This window comes from Oxyura jamaicensis, chromosome 6 (assembly GCF_011077185.1).
Source record: "Oxyura jamaicensis isolate SHBP4307 breed ruddy duck chromosome 6, BPBGC_Ojam_1.0, whole genome shotgun sequence".
Lineage (NCBI taxonomy): Eukaryota > Metazoa > Chordata > Aves > Anseriformes > Anatidae > Oxyura > Oxyura jamaicensis.
In genome coordinates, this window is record NC_048898.1 from 32,197,936 (window position 1) to 32,214,762 (window position 16,827).

General features: G+C 42.5%; 1 protein-coding gene and 1 long non-coding RNA gene across 5 annotated transcripts; one reads left to right on the plus strand and one right to left on the minus strand.

The window, feature by feature from the left end:
- The first annotated feature begins 240 nt into the window (after positions 1-240).
- LOC118169082 lies at positions 241-1,072 on the plus strand. Its single transcript, XR_004751916.1, has 2 exons — positions 241-489; positions 665-1,072. It is a non-coding gene; the product is annotated as an uncharacterized LOC118169082 (long non-coding RNA).
- A 337-nt stretch (positions 1,073-1,409) lies between these two features.
- On the minus strand, positions 1,410-14,169 carry OAT (ornithine aminotransferase). Of its 4 annotated transcripts, none has more exons than XM_035330039.1 (10): positions 14,043-14,169; positions 10,787-11,013; positions 9,646-9,870; positions 9,418-9,513; positions 7,649-7,776; positions 6,151-6,273; positions 4,900-5,028; positions 3,807-3,920; positions 2,643-2,787; positions 1,558-1,718 (listed from the first exon to the last, which is right to left on the minus strand). In XM_035330039.1, the coding sequence occupies exons 2-10, from the start codon at positions 10,983-10,985 to the stop codon at positions 1,558-1,560; spliced, it is 1,320 nt and encodes a 439-aa protein (XP_035185930.1). In that variant the 5' UTR covers positions 10,986-11,013; positions 14,043-14,169. The 4 variants fall into 4 exon arrangements, with proteins under 4 accessions (XP_035185933.1, XP_035185930.1, XP_035185931.1 ...); XM_035330040.1 differs by lacking the exon at positions 14,043-14,169 and adding an exon at positions 13,232-13,355; XM_035330041.1 differs by lacking the exon at positions 14,043-14,169 and adding an exon at positions 12,344-12,366.
- Between the last annotated feature and the right edge of the window lie 2,658 nt (positions 14,170-16,827).

The window sequence follows — 16,827 nt, forward strand, 5'->3', positions numbered from 1 at the left end:
CTTTCAGGCAGTTAAGCAAACATAACTGGGGCAGGGGAATGGACCTGATCACGTCCTTGGCTCCTGCCAGCCCTACTGCTCTATGAAATAAAGCTTTGGGGCTGCTAAGGATTTTGTGGGGTTTACCTTTTGGAAAGGACTCCAGCAACGATGTTCACTTTAGAGTTTCTTTCAGTTACTTCACCTTTCCAGTCAGATTGCATAAGCACGGCCTGCAGCAATGCCAGCCTTCCTAGGCAGCACCTTCCTGCATTTCATTCCTATTCCTGAGGCTAACAGTCAGGGTGACACACCACCCCTTAGAAAAATGAGACGTTTCCAACTTGAGTCCCTCCTACTTCATCCATGGCAGATGACCATGCATTTTGTCTGAAACCACGTAAGGGACACACCTGTGTAAGGCACTCACTGCGATCCTGAAGGGCAGATTGGGTCATTTCTATGAACCACGCTGCCTTTCAAGCACCGCAGCATTATTTACCATCTCCAGTTATGAACACACGACTACATTTAACCCCTATGCTTGGCAAAGGGAGCATTTTGCTTTAACACTGATTAATCAGGGTTTAGCCTCAGGTAGTTAACACAAAAACAACAACCTAGGGTAAGAATAGTAGCCAACTCCACAACTGCATGCATAACTGGGTATCTAAAGGCACCAAAGTGCAGAAGCACTCATCCTGGGAAAAAAAAAAAGGACAGCAAGAGCTGCCATATAAAAACAGATAGAAACACGGACCGCTGTGACTCTGGACAGAGGTGACCGCAAGTTTCTGTGGGGCTCACTCTTTTTCAGTACACTGTGGATTTAAATTGCACTTTTTTTGTTTTTAAAGCAAGGCATGTTTTAATACAAACATCCAGATTATAGGAAGTTTTGTAACAGTAAAAACAGATCTGTGTACTCAGATCTATTTTACAAGATTGCAAAGCCGAACACCGAGACCAGTCTTGAGAGCAGCAACTCTAGTTACAAAACCAAAATGCTTTACACACAGAACACAGCCTGATGCTTGTCAAGATCACCGGCACAACACCCAGTTTCAGCACTGTTTTTTCTAGTTGTAAATGAGAAACTGAAATTCTACCATAATGGCAAGTGCTTCCCCACTACAAACATCCCACCAAGAGGCAAAAATACCAAATGTGATGCCTGGGAGAGTTCTGAGAGCTCAAGACCACCCTTAGTAAAATAATATATATAAGTTATACTCTCAACTTTAGCCAAGACTTTCAGTAATTAAGCAGATTTCTACAGACATGCCCCCTCAAACATTCTGACTCAACAATTTGGTAAGTTCGGACTAGATGAACAGAACCTCATCACTTCATCTCCAAGTATTCCAAGATTGGAAGCTCTTTCAAATCATCATTAAATTATAATGGTTCTGAAGAAAATAAAAGACATAGCTTTTTTTTTTTCTTTTTTTTTTAAAGACTTAAGTCCTCTTAGATAAAAGGAATTAAAGATGCTTGCTTCACGTGCAGGCCTTCATCGCACAGATAACAACACACCAGCTTGGGTCAGTCAGCAGATACACTTTGACAGCCACGTTTTCAGAAGGACAGAATGGTCTTATGGATTATTTCGATGCACTCTCTGATTTCATCCTCCTTAATCACCAGAGGCGGTGCCAGCCGGATGATATCACCATGCGTAGGTTTGGCAAGAAGTCCGTTATCACGAAGCCGCAGACACACCTTCCAGGCATCGTAGTCTGCAATTAGAGGGAAGACACTTACACTGTGGCAGAGAAAGCGGCACAATTGCAGCACGTGGAACGAGGAGCCAGACTGTAAACTGCTTGCCATCTAGCAGTGAGAAAAATCAAGCGTGTTCATTCTCACAAGTGAAGTGGTGACATCCGAGCAGCTCTCCAGAATTTGCAGTGAATATTTAAGACTGCTGCAAAACCTGAGCTTTGCTCTTTCACAGGTGAGATACCGTCTACGTGCAGCAATAGATTAAAGAAGAAAATTAGAAGAAACAGAAGCCTGAAAGAGGCAGATAAGGGAAAGAAAGCCTGGACAGGACTTCAGACAAGGTTACTTTTATGCATGATGCACTGAAATCCAGGCATATGTCTTAAGAAATTACTACCCTTCCCTTGCAGCACTTTGTCACTTAGTATATTGATGACAAAGAAATTACTGTCTGCTCCGGCTTTAAAACAATTTCTTCTGGTGTACTTCAGTGTGTTAATCCCTAGAAACTTGTTTTCAGTCCTTAACTCCTTCCTTCCTTATGCCTTCCAGTACTCACCTTACTGTCCTGGAATAAACAACCTCAGCCAAACTTTCCATAGTGTGACAGAACAGCTATTTCCAGACAAGGCCAGTTATCTCCAGGTGAGCAGACAAAGGGGCATTTGTGGGGAGCTAAGTTCACCATCGGGTCTGAACATTATCCAGCCATAAAATAATTCACGTTGTTAAAAAAGTTTAGACTTAGACAGTAAAAGCTTCTTACTTTTAATAGCACACAGTCACTCAAATAAATTTACGGACGGTACTACAGTGCCAAGATCAGAACCCAAACAAGATGACTATAAGCTACATCCCTACTCCACATAGATACTTGCAACTTCAACTTGAAAATTATTTGTCATGCTACGACTCTGCAGTTGATTTTATTTCCTTACCTTTGGTTTCCCGGATTACAATCGCATTGAGCAGTCCTTTTCCTCTGACACAAGTTACAATATCAGACGGTGTCTTCATGAGCTCATTTCTTAATATGTTACCCATTATTTCTGCATTTTTAGCCAAGTCTTCCTCTTCAATTACCTAAAGGAAGGTTAGAACCGCAGTCAACTGAAGGGCAATGCATTTGTTTCAGTTGCCTACTCCAGCATGGTACACAGTGACATTACAATTGCTGAGATACAAAAGCTGACTCATCCAAGGTGCCACTGCAAAGTTAGCACATCCAAGCCAGTTATCTTTAAGCCTTCGCTCATTTGTGTTTACAACAAACATAAATCTCTAAACTGTTTTCCAGTTGTCTTTTTTTTCCTCCTCCCCAAGTAAAAGATAAAGCTCTGAAGACCCTTAATCTGAGTCTGCCCAAGTCCCTGTATCAGGCAATGATGTGGCTTTTTGAGTGACTTCCTTAAATGTTGTGAATTATGCAGTTACTGAATGTTTAAAATATGGTCTCTGGACACGATATTTTACTAGCTTTTGTTTGAGCTCCAGTGGCATGTGTGTTATGAAGCTCACAGAGCAGCAAACTCTTAACTATGGCATAATAAAACATACCATTTTTAAAATGACTCAGTGAAATTAGTAAAAATCATTCTACCGAATTTAAGTACCTTAAACCTTGTCCTAGATTTAAGACAATAAAGTACACAGAAATTAGGGTACATTTTCAGCTAAGACTTTAGAATTTGTTTTGTGATCTGAAACTAAAAGAGGATAGATTTAGATTAGACATTAGGAGGCAATTCTTCACTGTAAGGGTACTGAGGCACTGGAACAGGTTGCCCAGAGAAGCTGTGGATGCCCCGTCCCTGAAAATGTTCAAGGCCAGGCCAGATGGGGCCTGGGCCGACCTGATCTGGTGGGAGGTGTCCCTGCTCATGGTAGGGGGTTGGAGTGAAATGACCTTTAAGGTCCCTTCCAACCCAAGCCATTTTATGATATTAACTTATATGCATATAGTTAACTACCAATTTTTCATTGCTACTTAAAGATAAATTTCTATTTGTATCATAACAGCAATAATGTTACTTATTTAAGCAAAGACCATGTCAGTGTGACACCCTTTTTTCTTTAGAATCCAAATATTAAAACACACAAACCTCCAGCGCTGCCATTGCAACACGACAGGCTAACGGATTTCCTCCATATGTAGATCCATGTTCACCAGGCTTAATGGTCAGCATAACTTCATCATCACACAGCACTGCCGAGACCTAGAACGGCAAGGTCAGCTAACTCATTTACCTACATAATTTAGAACAGTAAACTTAAATCTCTCCAAAGTAAACTTTTCCTCAGGGCTCAGGAAAGGGTGCTTTTCATCCCATGGCGGTTAAGTTACATTTACATTCCTAGCTCTGTGCAGAAGGGCGCACATGTGACAATCACGTAACAGCTTAATCCCCTTAGATACACTTAGCTAACTGGTAACATCCAGCAGCTAACTACAGTAGGGAGGCGTGTCTCCAAAATGAATATTACTTCAGGAGTTTCAGTTTCATAACTCTGTTTAACAACTCAAAAACCAGCCAAAACAGCTCAAGGCAGGTTGCAGCTTCCAGCCTAATCAGCAGAAATTTATGTCACTGCAGGGGGATAAATCCAGTCATGTGGGCATGACAAACAAGTGAACTAATGCCAATTGTTCAGAAAAATGCTTTTAATAGGTGATGTTTTAGCACGTCATTTTTTTCCCCTTATACAAAGTTAATCAGAAATTCATTACAGCAAGACTGTGATGAACTGCTGTCCAGAGACAGTGTAAGAAATTAAACAGTGATTCCAGAATGGAAGGCTGGCCACTGGACACTTATTTTCCTGATATTATCAAACTGAAGTAAACAGAGATACACCACAATTATTCAATGAATTGACAAGGACCAAAACACCGAAAAACTCCCAGCCTAAGAAGATGACACCTAATAATGTGCCACATTAACGATTCAAGTATCAACACAGAAAGTTCAGTATACTCTAGCCATTTCAGTTATACATGTAACTATGTATTCCGTAATTTTCTGACCTACCACTCACAGGCTCTACTATCCGGGTCACAAATTAGTTAATCTTATAAACACCGATTTCCAAGCACAACAAACATCAAATTTGTCTTCCAACTAGTAGACTTGCAGTACTAATTACTTAAAAAAATGATTAGTCAGCTACTGGATTTATTATTTTTTTGTTACTCACAGGATATAAGCCACCAGAAAGGGCCTTTCCAAGGAGAATTATATCAGGTCTCACATTTTCATGGTCAACAGCTAGCATTTTTCCTGTTCTGGCTAAACCCGTCTGTATTTCATCGGCAATAAACAGAACCTTTATAGAGATTAAAAGAAAAAACACGTTAGAGAAAAGGACTTTTCACTCCCATTCCTACTTCAGTTCAAACAGTACAGCAGAGTTGCACACAGTGAAAGACCTTCCAGCTGTATCGCACTACGTGCGCTTCTTTTACCCCCTCAAGACACACACATCCTGTGAAATGTCAAACTAGCGAAAAGTAAACGTGCTGTCCTACTTCTCACTGACATCTTTAACAAAGATTCTCTGCTACATAAGGAATACTCCACACAGGCTTGGTCCCTGTTCAAACAGAATCTATTTACACTACAACAGCAAGAAAGATTTCCAAAAAGTTAGGATTAGTCCATCTTTTACTCCAAGCGTATTGTTCAGAAACTGACCTTTGAGAGCTTCTGAAAAATGCCATTTTAACAACTCTGCTTGTGTCGGTCTGATGCCTCAGTGTCTAAATAACTCTGAAAACCTACACACAAGTTTTTGATCTCATTTTCCTAAGCTGCACTACTGTCATGTGCTAGAATTTTTAGAGTACTACTTTTTCTGTGAGATAAGTATCACAGTAACAGCGAAGGCAACTTCATTACTCATATGTCAATAGCCTGCTCTCAGGTTTGGAATAATTTAAGGGTAACATTTTCAAATACAGAATCAGCATTCTATTAGAACAAAGTGTTGATCTTCAAATCAGACAGGCTCCATGGGAATAAAAAGCCATGAATCAGTAAAACTTTTGTTGTTTTCCTTACATTTACAAAGGACATGGCCTAGACCTGTAGAAGAGCCTGGCCAAGCTGATGCTGAAATAAGGGAGGGCAGCCTGCTTATGAGCATTAGCAGTACCCAGCGACAACAGAAGTGAAAAAGAAATGTAGAGTTCAATTAAAACGAATGCAGTTTCAAGAACTTCTATTGGAAACCTACATTGGTGACAGCAATAATAAACAGAGAAAAGTGAGCACTGCTAAGAAGTACTTCCTGGAAAGGAAGCAGGAAGTCTAAGTAACCCTACCCTAATCCACTGAAATTATTAAACAGCATTTGAAGTTCTATACCTTGCACAAGAATAACCTTATACGACATGCCAGGAGACACAGTTTAAGATTTTAAGCCACCTTGTTATAATGAATTCCTTACATTGTGTTTTGTGCAGAGGTCCCGCACTCCCGTGAGATAACCTTTGTCAGGAACAACCACGCCTGCTTCACCTTGAATTGGTTCAACCATGAAAGCTGCTACGTTGGGATCTTGAAGCGCCCGCTGTAAATATGATGTGCACAGAAAGAAAAAAAACTTGTACTCAGGTCACATTTACAAAATATGGAGAGAACACACATAGCAAAACCTAGCTGTCACTCTTGTTTTCGATTCTAAATGCAGGTAACAGTATTCATGTCAGGCAGTTAGAGTGCCACTTCAGTTCCAACACAGAAGCCTATGTCACTGCTTGCCTCTAAAGATCAGTTGGTGTGCTCGCTCGGGGAATTACGAGCCTTCAAAACTACAAAGCCAGACAAGTAGATTGTCAGATCAGTTCATAAGTTACCTCAGAAGCATACTCAGTTTTGCATTACCCCATACAAGACAAACAATTGCTCAATGCTTTCCCCAGTTCACCTCCAGCAAAAAGGAATGAAGGCTCTCTAGTACAAAGCTGTCATCTTAAAGCAAAGTCCACAGCTACATTCTTGCACTATCAAGCTCTAAAAGGTTTACAAGTCTACAAGACTCAGAAGATACTAAGATTCCCAGTACAAATTTACTACAGCTTTCCTTAATACTGCCCCGTAAACAGAATAAATTCCGTTATTAGGCTGATGGACATGGATGTGGGTTCTAGGTCTCCAGATCGCATTCAAAGCCTCAATAAAGTTGGCTGAAAGCCAGTAAATACTTAGAGAGCTTTCACAATGAACAGCCTTACTTAGGTTCAAAGCTGATTTAGCTACTCCACAAAGCAACTATAACACACAGAGAGACCTTGGTTTCCCCTAAACAAGCTCCTAGGAGGCAGGCATATCTGTCCCAAACCCAGTTACCCTATGGCTGCTATCAAGCACCATCTACCCTCCAATGCATAAACCCAGACTATGAGTGTGAGAAGTTTTAATTAAGGTCAACACTCCAACAGCTTGACAGTGCAGAATCAGCAGCATTTCAGTAACTTGAGTGAATTGCCAGCCTAGCATGTTTTTAAGGATGCTAGGAAGTTTGCAAGACTGGTAAGCAACTGCATTAAATTCTAGTTATCCAGTCATGGAGAATCCTTAGCATTTCTGAGAAAATTAAGTCAAGATAATAACTTTAGAATCCACACCCAACTTTAGAATAAATTTTACTTTAAGCAATAACATGAATCCCCTTGTGGTTTATTTGCTGTTCTTTATTTGTACCTGAAACATCTTAGCAACGAGGGAAACGAAACAGATCTTGTTGTTTTCCTTTTACCTCCTAAAGTAAACTGAAAATCAAAACCAAAGGAGAATTTACACACATTACTTGCAGGTAACCATAACGTTTGTATCTAAACATATATAAGAAATACCTATTTCTTAGCACATGTTTCAAATGACAAGCTTCTGCTTTTCCTGCCTTGCTATTTACCTAAGAGACACAGTAAAATGATTTCCAATACCTCAAGAGCTGGTAGGTCATTGTATGGGATCACTTCGAAACCTGGCATAAAGGGTCCAAATCCATCATAACTGGATGGGTCTGTAGAACTGGAGATAGCAGACATCGTTCTGCCCCAGAAGTTGCCAGCTAAAAAAATAATAATAATTTATATATATATAAAACTAACATCTCATTGACAAAATCATGATGCATTTTCACCTAAGATAACTGGCACAGGTTCATTACAAAACTAAGAGCCAGAACAGTTTGCAGGACATCATATTTTTGACCTGCTAATGAATTTTAAGAGTTTTGTAACATTAGCATCCTTCCAGCAATTGTTAGCAGTTTACATTGATGCCTTAAATACATCAGGTTGCTTTAACAAAAGCACATTGGAAAAACAAACAAATATTACTAGGTGACCTGGCAAGTATACAAAATAACTTCCATGAACTCTTGTCAGTAGTCTGAAAGTAGTAGCCTAGAAGCCTGAGGAAGATGTGCAGGTTTTACATAAATAGTACACATTAAATACAGAAAGAAAATACCATCCAGAATTTAAGTCCTAGGAATAAAGCGGCCAGTGAGCCTAAAAGGCACATTTTGATATTTCTGTTGAATCAACCTAGTGTCAACTTAGTTTAATAAGAATAATGAAGATAAAGAATTCATTACAAGTCTCCCCCCCCACACACACCAATTTCATTTCTACTGTGCTCTTTTTGCCCTTATTTGGGGGTTGGACCCAGTGATCTTTCGAGGTCCCTTCCAACCCCTACAATTCTGTGATATTAGTTTAAAGAATTCCCAGAAGAAGAAAAAACTAATCTAATTGGCCCTAGAAAACATAACTCAGTATCCAACTTTGAGTTTCAGGTTATAAACGCAATCTAATGACAATTTATGGTCCAGCAATGACTTGCACCAGAAGTCAGAAACAGAGCGCAGCTGTAGCAACCAACAAACAATAACAAATAAATACATAAATCACCTATTAATAGGCTTTATTCTGGAAAGTTGTATAAAATGCAGAGCCATTGAAAAGCAGCAGAATCAGTAAAAAGCACTTCACCTACAACCAAAGAATACCAAATAGAAGTTATTTGAACTAGACCTAAGCAGTCATTTTTCAGCAAAGCACAGTAGCTTCTTCAGTGGTAGGCAGCTTTTCCCTGTAATATAGCCAAGCAGAGCAGGCGAAGGGTGAAAGCATACCACTTAGATAATCAGGACCTCTTATCAATTTTAGCAAGATTGCTGTTACCTTTGTTGTATGATCAAGACTACAAAATGGCTTTACTGGATTAGAGCCAGCTTCTGCAATACCTTAAAGAACGCAGAAGAGAAACACTTGTAGGGAGTGTTTGAAGGAAGGAGGTTATCCCAAATGTGGGATTTTTGAGAGGGGTCACAACAGTTTAATTTAAATGAAAGGCATCACGAGAAAGAAGGAATAAAAAGATACTGTACTTTAACACCCAAGCGGCAATTAAAAGAGCACAGAGGATGAATGCAGCTTCCATTTGACTTGAGGCAGCTATTAAGCAGTATCTGACAACAAAAAGGGTTAAGTAGTACAAATAACACCTACTTTATATATCCAATTGCTATTTATAAAGCTTTATAAACCACTTCATTAACAGTGATTTCCTTCCTCCAGTGAAGGAATCGAAGCATTAAGAATACTGCAGTGTAACCCCTACAGCTACAGGACGAGTGCTACAGCCAGTGTCTAGAGCTGCCTTCCTCCTCAAGGCCTCAACTCATAACATGCACTTCACGTACCTGCAAAAATAATTTTTGCTTTGTATTTCGGAATGCCTTTTACAACGTAAGCCCACTTCCGAGCCAACTTACAGGCAGTTTCTCCAGCTTCCACTCCTAAAACATAAAGCAGCACCATTATCACATTTGTACATCCGACAGGTCATCGAGGCAGTAATGAACGCAGCACAGAACTGTTGATTCTCATGGAAAGAAATAAAATGGAAATAAAATTCTTTTTTCTTTTACCTGTGTTCATTGGAAGAACTTTGTTATAATTGAACATTTTGGTGACAAACTCCTCATATTCACCGAGCACATCGTTGTAAAACGCTCTAGACGTAAGGGTCAGTTTTTCAGACTGAGCTTTCAGAGCGCTCACAATCTTTGGGTGACAGTGGCCTTGATTAACAGCACTGTAAGCACTTAGGAAGTCAAAATACTTTCTGCCTTCAACATCCCACACGTAAATACCTAGAAAAAAAAAAGTGTGGTAAATACACAAAATCATAAAAAGGAGAGAGAATAGTAAATGGTATAAATTAAGAGTTGCAATGCAACCTAGTCAAATCTAAGCTGCATTTTCGCTGTTCTCTGGAGTACTCAGGTCTACCCTCTTTCAGGTAAGCCCACAAGACGCACTGTGACTGGAAAATAAACAGTTGATAAAGGTAGCACAAGCCAAAAGCTAATGCAATATAAGTAAGTGTCAATGAGGAATCAAGAGAAGAAGGATTTCCCACATAAAGCTGCTATTCCACTAAGTAAGTAGAAGGAGAATACTGCTTCCAAGTCCCGTTTTGGGTCCAAAAAGATAACAGAGAAGAATACTTCTGAAAGAGAATTAGTAAGAAATAAAGATCATTAAAAAGAAAAAAGAAAAGCAAGAGAATCTATATACTCTCACAACTTAAGAGACTGTCAGCTCTGAACTATCGAGACACGTATCCACACTCTTGAATCACCATGTTGACAGCCTTTCAGGACACAGTCATAGAACCTAACCTGCAGAGCAGCAAATCCCCTTAAATATAGTTAAAAATCACAGTAAATTTAAGTTAAGCCATAACACAGGAGCAGGACACAAGGTGAAGTAATCACTTAAACAGGGATCCCATGCAGCTTTCCATGTTCACCTTAACGCTGAAGATCTCCATACAAGGCAACAGAAGAAACAAAGCTGCCTGAAGATTTCTTGCTGGGTTATTCTGAATTATGCAGCATAAGGCCTCATAGAGCTATGGCCAGCAAATTATCTATCTTTATGTCATCAGTTATCTCAATCTTCTCTGCTCCCAGCCCGCCAAGAAAAGTTTTGAAACTGGTTAGGTCAAAATCATGACGTACACACACCCCATTGACAGCACCCAGGGCAACCAAAATAAAATACCTTTTCCCTTCTCCAGAGCCACAGGCAGTGGGTGGTAATTGTGGGCCCCATACTTAGCCTCACGTTCAAATATGTAATCAGAGGACGGAGGTCCTTGAACTGTTTTTTTAGTAGCAACTGAGGTAGCAGAACTCAGCGAAGCATGAACACCTCGGCAGAGAACAGCGAGGCTCTGAGGGCGGGTGAGCTTGGAAAACATTGCTGACTTCAGGTATGCCGTGATAGATCTGGAAAAAAAAAATCAAAAGAGGTTAATAATTAGCACTGACAGTACTTCTGAACAAATATATGACGCGATTAAAGTGCTTCTACTGCCAGGATTACAGGTTTCCCAACCGTTCTGCACTGCAATCAGGAAACCTTGTATGAAGTATAAAGGAACGCAGCACTGACTTCAACTAAGTTGTTTTTTTTTCCTATTTTAATGTACACTCCCAGTAACAGAACAAAAACTGCACAACTCAGCAAGCCTACGAGCCAGTCCCCTAATTTTACCTATGAAAGCAATTTTGATTTGTGCCTTAAATTGCAACTAAATCTATTAATACAAGCTACATTTAGCAGAGCAGGGAAACAATCAGAAAGCTAAGTTTGTCAAGCTTCTGGGGCTGCTGAAATGCCTTTCATCTGACGCAGACTTCCTTAAGAGAAATCTCAACACAGAATCAGAAAGTAAATAACATAATGCTGGAGAGAAACACCTGACCCAAATAATGTTTAGCTGATAATATCAGACTGATAAAGGACAGATTAGTTTTAACTGAGGTCAGCTTTAAGAAGTCAAGTTAGTGGCTTTTTGTGTAAGCTGCATTCCTGATGTTAAAGCGTATCCAGCTACAGATAAAGAGCTCCTTGTTAGGGGCATTTCAAGGCAATGAAAAAACGAATGGAAAGTCACAGCTAAACAAGTATTAACCATCTTTATAGCACCTTGCATTTTTCTGAGGAAAAATGATGGATTTCCCCTGAATACATAACCTTGTGCTGTTAATATCTACGGATAACCTGAGGGTAAAACTTCATGAAACATACTCAGGAAAAACATTAGGAACTTGAACTTCCACTGCATTTTTTCCCCTTCCTGTTCTGTCAGAGCAACCACACAATTAAGCCTTCAAAAAGGAAGAACAGAACCATGGTCTAATTCCTGAAGCAGCAGGTGGCATCTTTCTAGTTAAATTCCATAAACATTTACCAAAGACTGTAATTAATATTCCTAGACTTCTATAGCTAACATGTCCTTGGAAACAAACTTGTCAAGTCCATTAAAATGGAAAGCAGAACTTCAAGATCCAGCAAATCTTTTCAGATTTGTATTTGACACTGAAATGTAAATCGTTTCCACAGTTCTCTGATAGCACTTCCAAATTATGATAAAGAATTAAGAACCACGTAAAACACAACACCAGGACAGCGTGAAAAGAATTCTTTGCAGGAACGTTCTGCATCATTTCATTCACAGGAAAGCACTAACACCAGAAAGGCCCAAGATGTCTGTGAAAGCTTGAAGGAGCAGAGGATTATTCCACGTACGACTTGTTCTTATAGAAGCGTAAGAGAAGGACAAGAGTACTTGGGACAGCAGAGAGCCAAGGCAGAGATGCTCACTTCAGCAAGGCCAAGAGCAGTCAGAGCTGAAGATCCCAGTCTTGCACAACATCACACTTACAAACTGGCAGAAGGCATTAGCCCCCAACGAAGAGGACACTGACAAGTGCTCTGATTATCAAATGCAGCCTCCTTTGCAACAGACTTCAGAGCAAACTGAAGAGCTTTCTAAGGAACCTCAACACTGGCACACCACCTAACAACAGAATTATACTGCAAAACCTAAGCAAAAGATGCATATAAAACAGGAGAACACAGGCAAAGTTTATAGGAAAAGACTGTTGTTTCAGGCTGCTTGCAGCAACAGATTACTCTAAATTTATTTTGGTAAAGGACTGCACACTGGATGAGTCACCTTAAACAGAGGCGTTTTTTCCAGCAGATTCCCCCGATGTTATATTGCTGTTCCTCATTTCTAAGCAAAGCCAGAAAAACTATTTCCTGCATCTACCACAATCAGCTGGGCCAGAATCAGTAGTCCCCGTTCCAGCAGGAGATCAGCTGCTGCTCCTCAGCCCTGGGCATTTTACCAGCTCGGGGCTGTTAAGTATTAGCAGTTTGTGTTAATACTTTTCAAGACTGTCACTCAAAGATTTTGCAAAAAAATAAAAAAAAGATCAATATGTCTTCACAGAAGAACAATCTCGACAGAAACTCGGATCAACCGCACCACTCAAAAACTCAACTTGCTTAACCCCTTAAATGCCATTGGTCTGTGCCATCCTGCCCCCGACACACCTCCCTGGCAGGGCAACGAATTCAGTGATAAGCTTCTTTATTTTTGTACGTTCTCCATATATCCCTGAAATGAAAGCTGTAAAGGAATGAAACTCTTACCTGCCCCTCACCAGAGTGTTACCTTTCTGCACGGAGTTACAGACTACTCTTCTTTCAGGCTGGCAAATCTTAATCAGAAATCCCTAAAAGACTTCCCCCCCAGGCATAGAAACGACCTGCAAGCTGCAGAAGTGAGGCCACATCACTTTAGCTGAGCATGGGGGGAGTTACCCTGAGCAAGGCAGAGCGAAACCGCGAATTCTCGTTGCATCTGGAGCCGAAAAGTGAGGAGAGGTCTGCTCCTGGCGATCAGCAAGGCGAGCCGAGCAGCAACCTCAGGAAAAAGGAACGGTGCAGCAGGGGGGAAAGCAGGAACTTGTTACGGGCTGCGAGGAAGAGAAGCGTGGCAGCGCTGGGGGCAGGAGGCAGGCGTTTCAGCAAGCGGGGAGGTGTTGCATCAGAAACTGAGCCAGCCGTCCCTGCCGAGCGGTTTTGGCAGATGGGAATCAGCTTCTCCTCCACAGCAGCCCTTCAGTAACGCTGCTCCGCTTACACCACCTTCAGCTGGAAGGAAACAGACCCGCCTGGGCCGGCTTTGCCTCGGCAGGGCTAAGAAAAACATTAAATAAACGGGGCTTTGGGCAACGCGCTCTGGCGGAGGCGGGTGGCAGCGGGCGGGCTGCGAGCTCCCCTCAGGCCCGTTGGGGACGACGGGTCTCAGGGACCCCGGCGGGACCCCAACGGCCCCGGGGCGAAGCACACAGGCCTCCCGCACGGTAACGCGGACCTACCCCACTCCCCTCCCTCACGGCCGCCGCCAGAGCCCCCCGCGTGAGGCGAGAAGCGAGGCCGGGCCCGGCCCGCCCCGTACCTGCCGGCCGTGCTGCTCAGCCCGGGGCCCGCGGCGCAGAGGCGGAGGCAGCCGGCGGCAGCTGTCACCGCGCCTCACGCCCCGCCGCCCATTGGCCGCCGCCTCCCCCTCCCCGCCCCGCCGCCGCCTCCCATTGGGCTTCGTCGAGGAGAACGCCCCGCGCTCGCCCAATCGGAGAGCGAAAGAGCCGCAAGCCCTTAGGGAGGGCCCGCCCCCTGCCCCGCGGCTGTTGGCGGGGTTCCCCTCAGGGCCACTGCCCCCGCGGGGGTCTGACGGGGCTGGGCGCTGGGCGCTCACGGAGCCCCCTCGGCAGCCGGGTGTCGCCGCCCCACCTGGGGAGGGAACGAAAGGGAGAGCACGGGGAAAACCAAACAAAAGTTAATAAAATAAAAAGATAAAAACAAAATAAAAAAAACGGGCTTGTGCCCAATCTAGGCTGTCAGCTAACTCGGCCCTTCCCCAGGCCGAGCGGTGCCTGGTGAGCGCTGTATGGCCAAGGAACGGGGGCGTTCACAAGGCCTTACAGTCATGAGGGTTGGAAAAGCCCTCCTAGATCATCTGCTCCAAACATCCCCCTGCTACCAATACCACCCCACTAACCCATGTCCCCAAGCACCACGTCCAGTCTTTCCTTGAACACCCCCAGGGACGGTGAGGCCACCACCTCCCTGGGCAACCCGTCCCAACGCCTGACTGCTCCTTCTGACAGAAATGTCTCCTCGTTTCCAACCTGAACCTCTCCTGGTGCAACGTGAGGCCATTCCCTCTGGTCCTATCACTAGTTACCTGTCAGAAGAGGCCGACCCCCAGCTCCCCACACCTTCCTTTCAGGGAGTTGCAGAGAGCAATAAGGTCCCCCCTGAGACACGAGTAGTGAATGTGCACTGGTTTTAGTCCAAAAGAAGAAGAGATGCTGTGAAAAGATACTGAGACTATTTTTATATAACCCACCTTACTAAAACCAAAAAGCAAAGTCTCAGCAGTGCTGACTTCTGGATGCCTCTTGACTCATAAATTGTCCTGACAAGTCTGTCTATGCTGGAAAAGAATCTGTAGCTTTTCCACAAAGAAAACACGGTGTACTGGGTTGACAGCACCCAGAATTTGCATATCTCCCCCACACACAAACACAACCCCATGGAAATGTCCTGGAACCCTGTCACATCTCCTAACCAAGCGGCTCAAAGCCCGCATGGCAGGGAGCAGCATTGTGTATGCGGTTGGAGAAAAATGCCCTCAGAGGAAATTTTCCCAGTGCGCAGTCAGCGGGGAGTAGAGCAGAGAGATGATCCCGGGCTCTTCGTAAATCCACACCCAGTCAGGCTCAATCCTACTAGTATATTTATGTCTCCAACTAGCCTAATTCTGCCAAGGAACAGTGCCCTGCATCTGCAGCCAAAGTTGAACGCGCAAAGTATTCAACACTTAAAGGTTGTGCCTTTGGTGCGACATTGCAAAATACATTTCACGATCACGTCTGTCGAATGAGGGCATGGCTGTACTGCACCAAGTTTCTTAAGTAAACGGTCATTATCTAGGAGCAATTGCAACCCTTTTTTTCTAGTTAAAGGTATGATTTTTTTTGTGAAACGCCCACAATTTTAAGGCTGAAAAAAAATAAAAATAAAAAAAAGCGCTGCAAATTCATGTCTGAAATGCGGAGTCTCAAAACCAACCAACCAAACCAATAACCCTGAAGCAAGAAAGGGCTTTCTCTCTTCTGGATCCTGCAAGCCTGAAAGAAGACGAAGAAAAGGTTTTACGTGCTCAAATACAGGCATAGCACAGACTGTGTAGATACTACATGTACATTTAGTTTTTAAAGCTGGCATGGGATTATTTTGAGATAAAAAGAAATGCAATGTGAAGTAACTCTCAGCTGGAGTCTAGTTATTTAACATCGGAGAGAAAGTGACTTCAAACTCCTATGTCATATTGGCTTGATCACAATTTTTTGTAGGATCATTGCAATCCTTCTGTGAATCACTTTCTTTCCTCTTTTGATTTTGGCACTTACAATCAAGACACTGAAAATACCCACTTTTCTTCTATAAATGTCATCAAGCTGAAATTTTAAATTGGTCACATTTTTCATGGCGGTAGCTATTACCATAGATCTTGAAGCAGTTACTGTCAGCTAGATGCAGCATTTCCTGCGATTTAGAAAAAAAAAAAGAAAAAAAAAGAAAAAAGAAAAAAAGAAAAAGAAAAAAAAAAAAAAGAAAAAAAGAAAAAGGAAAAAAAAGCAGCAACTTAATGTTCACTGTTTAGTTACCTGTCGGTACCTAAAAGACTCCACATGACATTAACCAAAACATGAGAAACAGAAGACCTGAAATTTCCCCATTTTGCAATAATATGCCCCACAGAAAAGAAGAAAGCCCTGACCTACTTGAGAAAAGAGGGTTATTATCTTCATTGTGCTTATCCAGAAAATACAGTTTGACGTCTAAGTAGACCATACAGTCACATGAAGGAACAAGTTAAGTCATGCCAGTCGTTAGGCATAACGCCGCAGCTCGCTCTCTGGCAGAAATGCTCATTGAAGTCATGGGGAATTAGGCGTGTGAAGAGGCTGAGGAATTGCATCCCAGCCGTAGTTGTTATTTTCTTCCACGGAGGTAGGGCCAGTCCCTCACAGCCTTGGGCACCAGCTGGGCAAGGCTGCACAAGGTGGGTGTGTTGTGGGGCCAAAGGCGGTGCTGGGGGAGCCCTGGTGTAACGGGACGCTTGCTGCTCTTGCCGTTCTGTTCTTTGGTGGCCGTGACGGCTCATTGCTCGGCTC

Bases quoted from the DNA above. Each gene is read 5' to 3' on its own strand.
- OAT (XM_035330042.1), bottom strand. From the start codon at position 10,985: ATGTTTTCCAAGCTCACCCGCCCTCAGAGCCTCGCTGTTCTCTGCCGA. The intron at 9,514-9,645 runs GTAAAAGAAAAA...TTTATGTTTTAG, and splicing joins AGTTCTTCCAATGAACACAG to GAGTGGAAGCTGGAGAAACT. The intron at 7,777-9,417 runs GTACGTGAAGTG...TTATTTTTTTAG, and splicing joins AGCAAAAATTATTTTTGCAG to CTGGCAACTTCTGGGGCAGA.